Genomic DNA, 16653 nt, shown 5'->3' on the forward strand with positions numbered 1-16653 from the left:
AGTGGACTGCATGGTAATCAACACCTGGCGGAGTGTGACCAGTGTCTGAGGATTCGCTAAGGAAGCAGAACCAGTCATATGTAGTGTAGTATACAGGGAATGCTGTATATGTAATAATACATGTACAACAATAATATGTGAGGTGAGCACTAAACAATGTTCGTGGAAAAAGTTTTGGAGCCCCTTTCATATTATATATAATACATTATATATTATACTACCTTTATATGTACACACACACATACACACACACAGGAGCCTTGGGGACTGTGGTTAGGTGTTGGGTTGCTCCCCACCAAGTTGAAAGTTCAAACCCACCAGTCACTTCTTGGGAGAAAGATGAGGCTGTCTGTTCCTGTAAGGTTTTGCAGTCTCAGAAACCCTGGACTGGCTCGCTATGTGTCCCAAACAATGTATGTGTATGTTGGTGTAGTGGTTATGAGTTGGGCTCGTAACTGCAAGTTCCGCAGTTCAAAACTGTCAGCCACTTCATGGGAAAAAGATGAGTCTTTCTCTCCTGTCCAGGCTTATATACACTTGGAAACTCATAGGGGCAGCTCTGCCCTGTCCTTCAGGGTCACTGTGTTGGAATTGACTCAGAGGCAGTGCTGTATACATAGAGATCGGAAGGAGAGAGAGGCATGGGCATTTATTTGGAGAAACTGGCTCACATGACTGGGGACTGGCCAGTCCCAAATCAGAAGGTCCTGTAGGTCATAAGACAAGCTGGAAATGCCCGCACTATGTGCCTGTCTATTTATAGTCTTGAGTCCTTCCTACAAAAATATCTCCATTTTTTCTTAATCAGGCCTGATTGGATAAGGCCCACCCATATTATGGAAGGTTAATCTACTTGGTTCAAGATCATTTGATTTAAAGATATTCACATAAAAATGCATTCATAACAACTTTTTAAAAATCATTTTATTGGAGCTCATACAACTCTTATGACAAAACCTATATATATCAATTTATAAAGCAGATTTGTACATTCATTACTCTCATCATTCTCAAAACATTTTCTCTCCACTTAAGCCCCTGGCATCAGCTCCTCATTTTTCCCCCTCCCTCCCCGCTCCCCTCTCCCTCATGAACCCTTGATAATTTATAAATTATTATTTTGTCAAATCTTATACTGTCCGTCTCCCTTCACCCATTTTTCTGTTGTCCATCCCCCAGGGAGGAGGTTATATGTAGATCCTTATCCCCCACCCTCACTCTACCCTCCCGGCATTGCCACTCTCACCACTGGTACTGAAGGGATCATCCGTCCTTGATTCCATGTGTTTATATTTCCTTTCTGTACTAGTGTACGTCCTCTGGTCTAGCCAGATTTGTAAGGTAGAATTGGGATCATGATAGTGGGTGGGGAAGAAGCATTTAGGAACTAGAGGAAAATTGTATGCTTCATCATTGCTACACTGCACCCTGACTGGCTTGTCTCCTCCCCGCAACCCTTCCGTAAGGGGATGTCCAGTGGCATACAGATGGGCTTTGGGTCCCCACCCCACACTCCCCCTCATTCAAAATGATATGATTTTTTGTTCTTTGATGCCTGATACCTGATCCCTTCGACACCTTGCGATCACACAGGCTGGTGTGCTTCTTCCGTGTGGCATTGTTGCTTCTGAGGTAGATGGCCGCTTGTTTACCTTCAAGCCTTTAAGACCCCAGGTGCTATATCTTTTGGTAGTTGGGCACCATCAGCTTTCTTCACCACATTTGCTTATGCACCCATTTGTCTTCAGCGATCGTATCATGGAGGTGAGCACACAATGATAAGATTTTTTTGTTCTTTGATGCTTAATAACTGATCCCTTTGTCACCTCATGATCACACAGGCTGGTGTGCTTCTTCCATGTGGGCTTTGTTGCTTCTCAACTAGATGGCCACTTGTTTACCTTAAAGTCTTAGACGATATATCTTTTGATAGCTGGGCTCCATCAGCTTTCTTCACAACATTTGCTTATGCATCCACTTTGTCTTCAGCGATTGTGTTGGGAAGGTGAGCATCATGGAATGCCAGTTTAATAGAACAAAGTATTCTTGCATTGAGGGAGTTCTTGAGTGGAGGCCCAATGTCTATCTGCTACCTTAATACTAAACTTATAAATATATGCACATAGATCTATTTCCCCATCCTCATGTATAAATATATTTACGTATGTGTATGCCTTTATTTAGACTTCTATAAATGCCCTTTGCCTCCTAGTTCTTTCCTCTATTTCCTTTTACTTTCCTCTTGTCCCACTATCATGCTCAGCCTTCATTTGGGTTATGGTAATTCCTCATGGTTACATTGCCCTTGATCACACCCTACCACACCTCCTACACCCTCCTCAACACCAATTCAGATCACTTGTTGTTCCCTTGTCCCTGGGTTTGTTAACTCCACTTTATTTCCCCCCACCTCCTCCTCTCCCATGTCCTCCCAGGACTGTCGTCCCATTGTTTTCTCCTCCTGATTGTTCATCCCATAGCAACCTCTAAAGTAGGAGTGTGCCAAATCACCAGGCACCATGACCTATGAAATTAGCTCTCACAATCAGCTTTCATGAGAAAGGGGAACATATTGGTTGTTTTTCACTTTTCATCTATAACCACAAGAAATTCTGTTTTCTAGAGGACCAGATAGCAAGTGGGTGTTTTTTTCTCGTGGGCTGATGGGCCAGGATGAGACGGTGAGGCCAGCTCCTCTGTCGCTTCGCTCCGGTGACCCTTGCTGTTTCAAAGAGAGTAGACTGCTTTTTTCTAATCTCTCTTTGAACTTGTAGGTAATCTTATCAGAGAGTACATCAAAAGTGTTTTTTTTAATGAATTTTCATTGCCTCCCCAGGATTCATGCTATGCCGGTTTCCCTACCTTCTCCATTTTTATGTTAATATTTGTGACAGATGAAGCCCTAGGTTTTCCTTCCATTTGACCTTGAGCTTGGGTTTCAGGCTGCCGTTTGCCTGCCTGTGTTTCTCCTTTCCCTGCACTTCCATGTTTCTTCAGAGCGGGGAGCCCAGACACAGACTCCGCAGCACAGACTTTGGGTTTGAATCTTGCCCAAGCAGATGAGCACGTGTGTCTGTGTCTGTCGGGAAGCACTTCCAGTGCTCCTCCTAAGAGGAATCTTGCAAAGACAGTGTGCTGCCACCTCCCTCCCCTCCGGTGGAAGTTCAGATGTCATTCTAACCCTGCCACCACGGGAAGCTTTCTTATTGAAGTAGCCAACCGAGAGGTGCTTCTCCAGCCAGCTCCCACCAGGTCTGTCTGATTAGTCACACGTTAGGGAGGCAAGCATGCAGAAAGGGGTGAGCAGAAAAGGGCACCTGCTAATCACCAGGAATCTCTCCTAAGAGTAGACTGACTCCATCAATAGATCTTGAACTCTAGGTGAAATGGGGGACAAGCCCAGGGAACTACCAGGAACCCAGGAACCACACGTGGGAACTCCAGACCCAAGCAAGTTTGCACGAAGCCACTGGGTCCACATTTGAGGATTGTCCCCTCCTTCAGTGACACTGGAGCCACCTCTGTGAAGATCACTGCTGACTCCACATAGATCATCCCTGCTGCAGGCAGTTCTGCCCTGCGCGTGGGATCACTATGAGTTGGAACCAATCTGACGGCATCTAATAACAAAATGCCAATAATGGAGTCCTTGGGCGAGGCAAATGGGCTGGCACGCAGGAGGTAGGCTGACAGTGTAAGTCCATCCAGGGGCCCCGAGACACCGAAGACTGGCAGAAAACTACTGCTGAGATCCTCCATTGAAAACCTCATGGGACACACATCTGCTCTCCACATGTTGGAATCAGCTAGACACCAGCTGACATTTTTATGTCAGTAAAGTAATTCAAATAGTTAGGGTAGGTTCCCCTTGCCCTAGGCATTGTGCCAGGCACATTGAATCTTTATTCCAACCGTATGATGTTAGTGCGACATACTCAATTTTAAATGAGGAAATGAGCGCTTTAAGAGTTTCAATAACCTGTCCAAGAAAACAGCTAGTAAAGATAGACACTTCGTCTGTCTGACTCCAGTGCCCCATGCTTCCAATAAGCCGGACCATGGTGAAACATGGTGATATCCCACGGTGACATCCTGGAGCCCTGGCAATGGAACCAGATAAAAGCTTGGCTAGTAACCAAAAGGCTGGTCGTTCAATGCCACCCAGTGACTCCCTGGAAGGAAAGCTTGGGACACTGCTCCCATAACTATTACACTCCAGAGGGCTCTCTTGAGTAGTTCCATTCTGCCGCATGGAGGGCACCCGGAGTCAGAATGAAGGAATGGCACCTGTGAACGGCGCCGTGGTGACTTCTGTGACCATGCTAATTCAGCTCTCACTGAGCCTGATGGAGCCTAGCACGGTGGGGGCACCATACTCCTGCCCTGAACGAGAGAGCCCAGTCGAGAGCTGTGAGATGGGATAAGGGCTGGAGCCAAAAAGAGGCTTGTGAGGAGCAGAAAGACTCCAAAAGGTAGATGAATACCTAGAAATGATCGAGTCCAGCTTAGGATTGGAGCCAGAGGCTCAGCGCCGGTTTCCTGAGCAGTCATTCTGTGGCTGTTTTGCAATGGTAGGGTGGCAAGTCTTCGATGTGTTTAAAGGATGGTGTTTTTCAGCCTTCTCTTTAACTCCTGAGGCCACTTCTCTGTCGAGTGTGGTTGTCCTTGTGTAGAGTTGAGGATCGCTGTGATCCCTAGAGGAGGAAACTGCAGCTCCCTCCACAGAACCATTCTGAGCAACGGAGAACAACTGCTACTGCATCCGTGAATTGGAACTACCTCAAGTTCAAGGTCTCTAAGGGGGGTTTCCGTGAAGTGCTGCTCAGAGGGTGCTAGTTGGCAGTAGACCTGTACACTGGAGACCGTGGAGCATAGAAGCCTAACCTGATGGTTTGCTTTGATCCAATGATATCCCCTCTGTTTTACAGGTATACTTATTATGTTTTCACCTTGTGTTACAGATTCCTTCTACAATCAGGTCTATTCATCAGGATAAAATCCTAGCACTTAGACAGCAGACACAATTCTTGTGGGAGGCTTATTTTTCTTCAGTTGAGAAGATTGTATTAACTACACTAGAGGTAAGTGAGACCCCCTGGGCTCTGGGTCATGAATAACGCGTCTTTATACCCTTCGCTCAGCTTCCCAACAGAGGTCGGGGTGCCATGCACTGGAAAAAGGTGAGGCTGTCTGGTTGGGTCAAGATTTACAGCCTTGGCAACCCTCTGGGGCAGTTCCACTCCATCCCGGGGGTCAGCCGATCACTCAACTACCATGGCCCTCGTGGATTTGGAGATTCTTCTCAGAGCCACCTGCTTTGCTCGCGGAGTGCTGTGTGGATTGTTCAAAGGAGGCAAAACCAAAGTTTCTGGATTTAGATAATGTCCATTCACCTCCCCCTTACCTGCTTTTCTCCAAGCCCAAGCAAATCTCTCCATTCCGGACCAACTGCACAGAGGAAGCATGACAGAGGGAGTCATGCCACCTTCAGGCACAGGGGTTGACTCTGTCTTGCTTCATTTCGGGGATATAGCTAATGACGGCCTTCCTGTCATTCACACTCAATGGTGTCCTTTGAAGACATATCTCAAGAGCCTATTTAGAGAAGAGATAGTGACCAAGCAGGGGAATATCCTCTGTCATTCTAAAATGCTGAAGCGCTAAGTGGACAACCGCAGTGGGGTAACAGCACCATGAACTTTCAAGACACACGCCCACCCACCCAACCTCCATGCCGCCGGGATGCCATCTGGAGAAAACCAGGATGCCATCAATCTGGGACAGAAAGTGTTAAACTTCATGAAAGTCGGGAATTTTTTAGGCAGATGGGTGCCATCCTCAAGTTGCTTTTTTTAAGGCAGAAGGGAGACAAAAAAAGGCTAGGACAGCATCTATGATTCAAACCTTTGGAAGCAGAGCAGATAGTGCCGGCCCGAGGCAACACCGAAGTAGCACAGAGCGCTAAGAAAAGATCCAGGAAACTGCACACTCATGAGGTGCAGGCTGTGGGAAGGAGAGCAGATCCCAGGGTGGGGCCCAGCAAGGAGAAAGGTGCTCCTGGGTGTTCATGGAATGGGAGGGGGCCTGACTGTGGCAGCATTTGTTTGGGGAAAGGGCCCCAAACATGACGGTGAATTGAGGCACACACTGGGAAACTTGAGTTGTGCTCAGCAGATTGACACCACCTTCCTGTGTCCACACCACCCCCACCCGCCACCCCCTCCAACCAGCCCCTTGTCTGGAATAGCACAGCCCGGGCTGGTCCGGGCCCAGGTGCACTAGGGCGCATGCGTGGCCATTCAAGCCCACCTGCGCTTCTGCTCCAATCAGAGTGCCCCCTGTGCAAGGTGAGCCTTTTTCTCATCGTGGAAGCAGGTGAAATGCTGTGGCGGACCCAAACCCGGGGCAGGCTGACTTTGCATTACCAAGCGCTCTCCCCTGTGCAGAGAACCCACCATCTTTTCATTTCTGTACAGAGCGGCAGGTTTAGTTATGGAATCCGTTTCTCCCTATCTTATTCTTCTGCCCTGCCCTCCTGTCCTGTATAGATGGCCATAGGTCCGACCTTTCTTAACATTTTCTTAAGGAGGATGGACGTTGAAAGGCCCTTTCTTTTTCATTCTAGAGGGCAAAGCTCTGTTAGTGAAAACGCACGTGCCCACTGTAGAAAATAATGGAAATTATTCAAAGCTTAAAAGAAAATAATTGGCATGTACAACCCATGATGAACATATATACATACATAATATTCATTCTTCATATGCCAATTCCTTTTTAATTTAAACAGGACTTTTTCTATATGTTACGTAATCTGACTTTTCTGCTTAATAATAGCTTAACATTTTCTCATGTTACTAGATTTTTCCCTCCAACCCTTGTAATGACTGTGATATTCTATTTATGACATAACTTAATCCCCTCGATTAATCTTCAGTTTGGCACCTTGCAGTTATTTCTAATTTTTTATTATTATTATTTCGTTTTGGGCACACCACTGAAGCAGGGCCAAATTGTTGTGTATGTCCAAGATCATTTTCTGAGAAAAAAATTTCTTCCAATCCATGGTCCTGGTTGAAATACTTTGCCGAATGGTAAGGTTTCTAACACACGTTGCCGATTTTTCTTCAAGATGATGAAGGCATTCATTTGTTCTTCCACCAGCTTCTATGAGGGGACTTGCTCTGTTCACTTCGTTTCCACTTCCCCAGTATTGGACCGCATGAGTGTTCGAAGCTTAGTGTCCCCTCGGCCTTGTCTCTCTCTCTCTCTCTCTCTCTCTCTCTTTGCCCCTCTCTCCCCACCTCGTGATCATGAATGAACTCTGTTCTCTTACCTTCCCCTCTTCCAGGTAGTTCGCATAAAGGGTGGTTGTCCGATGACATCAAGTTGGTTTCAGCTCACAGTGACCTCTGTCTAACAGGACAAAACACTGCCGGGCCTGCGTCATCCTGACAGCCGTTGTTGTGTCTGAACCCATTGTTCAGCCACTGGGGCCGTCCGCGTGGACCGTCTTCTCTTTTCCCGAGACCCTTGACTTTGCAAAGCGTGGTGTCCCTCTCTAAGGATTGCTTCCTTCCAGTAACATGTGCAGAGTACCTGAGGCAAAGTCTCACCGTCCTCGCTGCTAAAGACTGTCCTGGCTGCACGTCTTCCAGGACAGATCTGTTTATTCTTGGATAGTCCGCGGTATATGCAGTAGCCCTTGCCAGCATCCTAGTTGGCATGCGCCCATTCTTCGGTCTCTTGTATTCATTGCCCTGCTTTTTTGCATATGAGGTCATTGAAAATACCATGGTTTGGGCCATATGAGTAGGACTATAGCACACTACTTTCTTAAGGTTTGGTAGACTTTTTCATTATTTATTCATAATCATTTTGTTGGGGGCTCATATCTCTTATCACAATCCATCCATCCATCCATTGTGTCAAGCACATTTGTACATTTGCTGCCATCATCATTTCAAAACACTTTCTTTCTACTTGAGCCCTTGGTATCAGCTCCTCATTTTTTTCCTCCCTGCCCCACCCAGCCTCCCTCATTGAACCCTTAATAATTTATAAATTATCATTTTTTTTCATGTCGTACAACTACTGCCACTATTTGCCCTTTTGTGACTGACTGATTTCACTTAGGATAATGTTTTCAAGCTTTACCATTGTTGTGGGCTGTCTCAGGCTCATCTTTGTGTGGAAAAGTCATGTTCCAGTTACATATGAATGTTTATAGATGGTCTGTGTTTAAGTCCAATTTTGTGGGGGAGGTACAAATTGTTATTTAGTTTCTTAAGCTAGACTTTAATCAGTATTCTCAAATGTCCTTTTTTATTTCTCTGTGGGTCGAAGTCTGTCTTACGGATGCTATGCTATTAGCCTTGCATTCGTATGACCAGACCCCGGGTTTTCTTTTCTATAGCTCAATATCCCTTCGTATGGTGAGCCTCTTTTGATTTAACCAGTTTACTGTTGTTGACGATGAAAGCTGATGTAAAAATTCTGTAGACAAGACTTTAAGCAACAGCTTTCTGTATGTGTCTTAGACAGCATTTCTAGGGTTATTTCCTTAGGACAGAATTCTTGAAGTGGGATGACTCAGCCAAAGAGTCTAGGCATGTATAAGACTCCTGATGCATATCGCCTAATTGCTTTTCCAAAAGGTAGAATTAATCTAAACACTCCATGACTGTCGGGAAGACAGCGTCTCTCTTACTGGACTCTTGTCAACCTTGAGGATCATAGTTAAAATACACACATATATGTAACTGCTAATTTGCCAGATGAAAGATCATATCTCACTAATTATGCATCTTCTGAGTATGGTTTGTTGCATAGCTCTGGTCTCGCCTACAGTGTTCAAGGTTTCCATAATCACCGTTGGATGTGTTACATCCATCAGAATAGGATCTTCAGCCAAGCCATTTTTGTGCCTGAGCCTAGAAAAGCCGCCTTCTCCTTCCCCTTGGGTTGAAGCCATGTAGTTGTTCGATGGGGCAATTGTCTCCAAAATACGACAAACCACATACTTCATTCTAATTGATAGCGACTGTCAAATCGCCTTCTGTAGTTCTCAAATTGGATTGTAACAATTTGACCTCCCAACCAAATTACAGAGAGGCACCATCCAATTTGCCATCTTAATTCAGTGCTCAGGTTTCCCCAGAGCTCAGAGTAAACAGAAAATAGAGAAAACACCATCCCTATCCATAGCCAAACAAAACTAATGTGTGTCTGTGTACAGTTGATGCACCCAAAATGCTCACTTGGCTGCTTATGTAGTAAGCATACCAAGTAACAATGAGTGCTTGGACATAATGGATGGGTATAGGCAATTGGTATCTGACTAGGTACATAGGTGTACATAGGTGAGATCAGATGGCTGTATCTACAGGTACATGTAAATACAAATACCATATATACTCAAGTATGAGTCGACCCACGTATCAGCTGAGGCACCTAATTTTACCACAAAAACTGCATTAAAAATGTGCTGGAAAACTCGGCTTCCACATGAGTCTATACGGTACCTGGTGTAAGCTCCTGAGTACACAAATATGGAAGCTACTCTGATATAAGCAAACTCCTTTTACGGCTGGTCTTCGGGGTTTAGAGGCTGAGGACCATCATCTCGTCGTACAACCCAGTCAGTTGGCATGACGTAGTTCCCCAAAGTCATGATCTGCAGCCTAGTGACCACCTGATTAGCATCTGCCGTCTTCCACGCTTGCAAGTGGCCACTGAGACAGCTCCAGGGTTGACCTCTCCAGGGGGAAACTGGAAGAAGGTCACAGAGCTCGAGGAAGGAACAAGTTTACCTGACGCTCGACCCCACCGACTGTGAGACCTTAACAGACGGTGCCCGGCTACCGCCCTGACCATTCGAGGACACTGTGTCTGTGCTGTCAGCCAGGCAAACGCAGACGGCAGGGAAGAGAGGACTTGCAGGGTCTCCCGGCCGGCCTGAGATACTCTGTTAGCCGAAGCCTGCACCTATCCCTGAGATCGCCTTTTAGCAAAATAGCGGAGTGGGGCACAGAATATGGACGTTCATTCTCTCCTCCTTAAAACTCTCAGTAGACCAAGAAGATACAGGGGCCAGGAAAGGAGAGTCCCGGAAAAGGAAAGTAGTGAGCACAATACAATGAAAGGGAATGTCGACACCTCGGGATGCATAGGAACAATGCCATTTGTGTGGAAATTGCCAAATGGGAGCCTAACTGCACAGTAACTTGCAACCCCAAAAATTCAATTTTTAAACGTTATTTAATTTGCTCATTTGGCTTAACAACTTAGATGACGTAAGTGCCTCAACCAATTCTGGAGCTCGTAACGTGTGAGGATACTTGAACGTTGCTCTGAGAAACCAGAAAGGCAAGGATCCCTTTCTCTTGAAAGGCTCGCCATTCACATTGTCTAGGATCAAGGGTCCTTCTCCCAGGCTTGCTATAATCTGGGCAAGGGGTGTGGCCTACTGAGGCTTTGGAGACACTGAACCTAGCTAATTCATCCATAGTGGAACACAGGACACCTCGCCTGTCTGCCAGATGCCAGGGGCCACATGTTGGCTAACTCCATCATGCACCACTCTTTCATAACGGAGATTCTTCTGTGATTTCCAGTCCGATCGAGATATCTCAGTGCTGCATCTTAGAGCTTGGCTTTCTGGAGTTCCGTCCATTGCTGCAAAATGATGTGTGTAAACCGTGGTTCTGTTCTGCCTTTTGTCAGAGCAGTGGGCCACATAGATCTCAGTCTGAACCAGCGAAGATGCATGCAACTGTAATAAACCCAGTGGTTTGGAGGTACGTTTTTAGTGGAGTTTTATGAAACATCCTTTTTTGCTTGTTAGCTGCCTAACCATGCACATTCAGACCGTGATCTTGTTGAAGCGGTTGATGACCAAAGGTTACAGTCAGTGAGATGATAGAGGCAGAAGGTCCCGTGGGCTTGGAGAGAGGCGGCATGTGGTGGCTGTATGTGTTGGGCACACGATGCATTGGTCGGAAGAGCAAGTTGGGACGACGCAAAGTGGCAGCAACCTGTAACCGACAGTCCGTTATTGGAAACAAACAAGCTAAAATCAGATGACACGTAAAAAAAGAAAAATGATCCTGTCTTTCTTCCCTCTGAATGCACATTGGTAAGAAATTTCATCCTGACCGAGAATCCAGTGAAGGAAAATCCTGCAGTGTGTGTTGTGTGTATGTGTGTTCTCCCTGTAGCCTAAGATCAGTTCAACTTCTAAATGGGTGATGCCCTCGCCACAGTGATTGAGCAAGGAAAGGATTCTGGGAGCTGGTCACTGTAGCAATACTGAGCGTTAAACATTAGGAGGGTGCAGGGGAATGACCTGTCTCTCTTGGTGGATTTTGAAAAGTTTACTATGGCAAACAGCTCAACTTGGGTTAAACGGGACATTTGACATTGCTCATGAATGTGGGAAATTGCTATAAAGGTGGCAAACAGTCACCTTTTTTGTGTGTCATCTGATTTTTGCTTGTTTGTTTCAAAGAATGGACTATCGATTACAGGTTGCTCTCACTTTGCGTGGCATATAATTCACATAAAACTGCTGGCGGGGGGATGTGGGGGGAAGGTTGCCAGTCTCAGACACTCACAGGAGCTGTTCTTCTCTGCCCTATAGGGTTGCTATGAGTTGGAATGACTTGATGACAGTGAGTTTGGGTTTTGGTTTGGATCATGTCAGAACTGGGAGCCCCAGTGGCACTGCGGGCTAAGCACTGGGCTGTTAGTCTCAAGGTGGACAGTTCGAACACCACAGGAGAAAGTTGAGGCTGTGTCCATTCCCCATAAAGATCTACAGTCTCAGAAACCCTATAGCTCATCATAGGGTTGCTCTGGGTCAGAATCAACTTGACAGTAGTGGATTGGGTTATCGCACGATAGCTGGGTAAAAATGGAAAGACCATTGTTTAGAAAGTGAACTCCGGGAGAAGCGGTTTTTTTCAAGGTGAAAACGCAGGACACGATTCTTTGAAAAATTCTGAAACTTAAATAAGAAACTTTTAAAATTTTACTATGAATGTGGGAAGTTGCTCTAAAGGTGGCAAACAGCTCAACTTGGGTTCAACGGGACCCTTGACATCGCTCGCTGACCAGTGCTGGTCTCCTCCTGTCAAGACGCCTGCGAGAAGAGTATGAAGTGCTGACTGGTTTCAGAAGACTAACATATCTTCCTATGGCAGCCTTGAAACCTGAAAGTAACAATACTGTGATACTGGACCGTAATGAAGAGTCGAGGACAATGAGAAGTAAAACCACCCAGAGACCCAATGTGAATGATGGCTCGCATCATGACAGCCCTGAATCCTGTGTCAAATGTACTCCGTCTATTGCCTATTTATTCTGTGTCTGGATACGCAGACTCATTGCAGTGGCTGCATGCTGAAAGGTATATGAATTGGGAAAGCAAAATAAAAGAGGCTCTAAATAAAATCGCTGAAAAGGAAAAGAAAGTGTGGCCTTGGCAGGTACAGATAATAAAGACCTGGAGTTTGGGTTGTGCCAAGTGGAACTGCTAGCCGGGTGAAGTGCACACAGCTCCCTGGCGACCCTTTCATCATGAATGGGGCTCCATAGCAGTATGTGAACACATCTTCATGTATCACAAAGATGAAATATTTATACTGCAGCTAGGTGACTCAAATCTCCACCCATTTTGAAACCTCTACCCAGGCATATAAAATTAGCAATTTTATTCTGGGGGAAAGTTAAAAGTGCAGAAATCACTGAGCCTCAGATATGTCAGTTCTTCTAAATTTCCTTCTTGCCGCCTTCTCATTAGGAACTATGAACATGATAACATTTATGAAGATCAATGTGGCGCCCTCTCTTACTTGCCAAGTCACCATGTGGGATGAGAGGCGGATGTTAGTAACCTTAGCAAATAATAAAACTCCATTTTACATGGTCTGTTCTGAAAATTACATTGCATTGAATGGGGACCTGGACAGTGGTGTTTTAGGTCTTAAATCTCTGGCAAGTTTTGGCAGGGATTTTCTTTTCTAAGTCAAGGGCGATGGGGGGAGGTTGGGAATTGCTGAAAGCATGGAATCCGTACCAAGTTAATTATTTGCCAAATCATATCTTAATGAGCGGGTAGTATAATTATAAGAGTTTGAAAGTCACAGAGAGTAGACTATAAAGTAGACTAATCACACTCAACTGACAAATGATTCGGGATGGGAGAATGTTTGACTCTAAGTGTAGGATTTAATGATCTGCAAGGTCCCAAAGTCCAAAGAAACTAATGAAGTAGCTTGACTATGATTAGTCTTCATAGGCCATGGCTCTTATCCTAATATGTAAGAGGCTTTGAGTAATTGTCAGCTCGCTGTCTTTTGAGAAGAAACGCAGTAAAACTTGAGCTCATCGCAATCCAGTGTCCTACATTTGACATTGAAAGGAAAACCAACATACGGCTCACAAATATGTCAACCTACTGAATCACTGGAACAGATAGAAATTGAACAGCTAGGATATGCTGTGCTTCAGCATGCTTTCAACTCAGTCCTCGCATGGTCTGTGTGGACATCTCTGCATGCTGAAAACCTCCAGGGATCGAGGAAACCCATCCCTGGAGGTTTGCCCTCCCAGAAAGAGTAATGAACATGCAGTCGTTATTATAGAACTTAAGATGAATCTGAATCCAATCAGGAAATACTAGCTATCATACAGGGGGTGCATCTCAAAAAGCTACAGCATGAAAACTTTCTACTATCTTTTCGTGGCAGTTTCCCATGAACCTTTGGAAGCCCCTCGTGTATCTTTCTCTGTGCTGTTTTGTCCACTGGACAGTGTGACTGGGGGAGGAGACTCTCTCTGCCTCCTGTGTCATCAGCCCTCAGATTTGGAGTGCGCATGATCTTAACTCCAGCATCTTCGGAGTCTCACCTTCACCGTGCCCTGTGTTTTCACTCACCAGATTATTCAGGACAGAATATTCAAGCACATATCACGTAACAGTTTAATATGGAACAAGCACCCCGGCGGTTTGTTCGTTCTACCACAGTATTCATCTTACCTGGGAGATTTCCCGTACTACTATGCTAATTTAGGTAAGTGTGTTCCTTCCTTCCAGAGCCCTTCCCTGGTCTACTCCCTAGGCAGCGTCTGCAAAGAAAGTCCCTTGAATCGTCTGCGCTCAGTAGGGTTTTTCTCAGAATTGACATTGGGATGGCTTTCCAGAGCCCTGTCATTAATGACACACCAAGTTCACCCACTGAATGCCCAGCATCGCAAAAATGAACACGTTCCTTTCCTGGCAGAACAGCAATAGTTTATATTTAGTTATTTGACTTATTTTTGAGAAATGAGCTACCCAGTGTATGGATCATTTTGAACCTGGAAATGGGCTCCCTGTGATTTTTAAATCACATCCTATATGAAATCAAATTGGAAGAGCTCTTCCTAGTTTGATTTTGCCCAATTCCAAATTCTCTACCATAGGAAAACCAGATTGATAAAGGAGGAAATGAGAGATAACTAGATCTGTATGATGAGGGCTTAATGCATGAGTCCATTCAGCATTTGTTACGCTTGTCTTAGATCAGTGGTTCTCAACCTAGAGTTCTGGACCCCGTTGGGGGTCAAACGACCCTTTCACAGGGCTCAACCGATTCACAACAATAGCAAAATTATAGTTATGAAATAGTTATAAAATCTTAGGTTTGGAGGGGTCACCACAACATAAGGAATTGACTGTATTAAAGGGCCGCGGCATTAAGACAGTTCAGAACCACTGTCTTAGATGCTGTGCTGGGTGCTGGGAATAATAGTCACATAAGAGACCACCTTTGCCCCTTAGCAGGTTTCTGTCTCATTAGAATGGGGGTACCGCTTTACCCCTGCTACTGCCACAGACAGTCAAGTGTTTGTCTCCCCATCGACATCTGTGTTGGTAACATCATGGGTGTTTCCCCCCCATCACAAGCCATCTTTCAGGACTCCGGATTTCCCACCCAGCACCCAGATAGTCCTCGTCATAACCTCACTGTTAAGATGTACGTGTTTAATTCAGACTGATATGCTGAAACGCAATGAAATTCATGGCCTGGAGTGCCAACTGATGACAAAGACCCCTAACCCAAAGTAAACAAAGCACCTGACTAGATGGGGGACTGCACTTAGGCAACGGGAATTTTCCTGTCGAGGCAGTGGTTGATAAAAGCGCTATATGTTTCTTAGGAAATATTCAAACCATTTGGAGTTAGGTGATTAAAACTGTGTAAATGATGTTTCATAAATTAGGATTGGATCATCTAATGGCAGTGACTTGTCCTCAGTATGAGTGAAAAGACAGCTTCTCAATCCTATTCATCCTTTCTTGAGAAAGCCTTGAATATGTGTCTAGACAGAGCTACCGTAGGCTCGCTTCTCAGATACAATTGAAGTGCTAACTGGGACCCTTTAATGTCTCTCGTCTGATTCTCACCTTTATCCCATTTAGCTTGAATGTCCCTGCACCGTCATTCACTTTGAAGCTGCTGCAGTGCCAAATTAGTGGGTCTACATGAGTGAAAATGTTTAAAGGCTTTGTAAGCTGCCTAGTTTCTTCCTGAGTTCCTATGGGAATGCTCAAGCTCATGACAGAAGCCATCTTGCATAGATTTCTTCAGATGGCAGTGATTATTTTGCGTATTTAGGATACCGTTCAAGGAGCCCTAGTGATGCAGTGGTTAAGCCCTTGGCTGCCAACCAGAAGGTCGGCGGTTCAAACCCACCAGCCGCCCTGGAGGAGAAAGATGAGGCAGTCCACTTCTGTAGGAGAATTCAGCCTTGGAAACCCTGCGGGACAGTTCTCCTCTGCCCTGTGGGTCTGCTGGGTGTAACATGAGACTCCGTCACCTCTCCCCTTCGGGTTTCACAGTCAGCAGAAGCAGACCTCCCATTCGGGGCCTCCCAGCTGTGTGACAGCTACACACAGACACGTTTCATGGGACACTTGTGGACACTTCCTCTCCCAAAGACAAGCAAGTGAATGGGGGAATGTGGGTGGGTGAGTGACGGTGATGTGGACAATAGCCGCTAACTTATTCAGAACACTTCCAGTTTGCCAAGGCTTACCCTCAGTGTGCATTAACTTGTGCGATTTAATTCTTACAACCACCTCACTGGGTTGCTGTTATTCTTATTATCACTACCATCATCATCATCGTTCCCTGTGGAGATCTTAGGGCTCTGAGGGTGAAGGAAGCTTTGTGCCTCCCGGGTCCCAGTCAGTGGTAGGACTGGTATTCAGACTGTGCTCGGCCTTGGCTGCTGTTCTTTTTACCTTCAAGCCTGGTGGCTAGTTAAGATCTGGAAGCATGTGACTCAGGCAGCACCCCCTTGGTGGTATGCTGAAGAACCCAACACATGCAGTCACCCTGGGACAGGTCGCCTATTGATTTCACACCGCACTGAGGTCTAAGTCAGGAGCCCTGGTGGCAGAGTAGGTTTGGTTACCTCAGAAATGGTGGGGAGCGGTTTTACTGTGTCCTGGGGGCTCTGAGTCAAGAATTAACTCGATAGCGGGGGTGGGGGTGGGGGAGGTGTAAGCAGTTTTGAGAAGATGCATTCTTGTGTGATGTGTGTGTGTGTTTAGGCATTGGGTACCTAAAGGGGTGTGTGTGTGTGTGTGTGTGTGTGTGTGTGTGT

The 16653-nt window shown here is 45.7% G+C and overlaps 1 protein-coding gene across 1 annotated transcript in view; it reads left to right on the top strand.

The window, feature by feature from the left end:
- Positions 1-16653, top strand: part of EXT1 (exostosin glycosyltransferase 1) — a 309869-nt gene that overhangs the window by 273045 nt on the left and 20171 nt on the right. Inside the window, exons 4-5 of the mRNA XM_004697419.3 lie at positions 4962-5081; positions 13940-14072. Of these exons, the coding sequence (XP_004697476.1) occupies positions 4962-5081; positions 13940-14072 (253 nt within the window). The remainder of the gene's footprint in view (positions 1-4961; positions 5082-13939; positions 14073-16653) is intronic.

Source organism: Echinops telfairi, unplaced genomic scaffold, assembly GCF_000313985.2.
Source record: "Echinops telfairi isolate 266 unplaced genomic scaffold, ASM31398v2 ScPeMD7_1;HRSCAF=3_0, whole genome shotgun sequence".
In the NCBI taxonomy this organism is placed as follows: domain Eukaryota; kingdom Metazoa; phylum Chordata; class Mammalia; order Afrosoricida; family Tenrecidae; genus Echinops; species Echinops telfairi.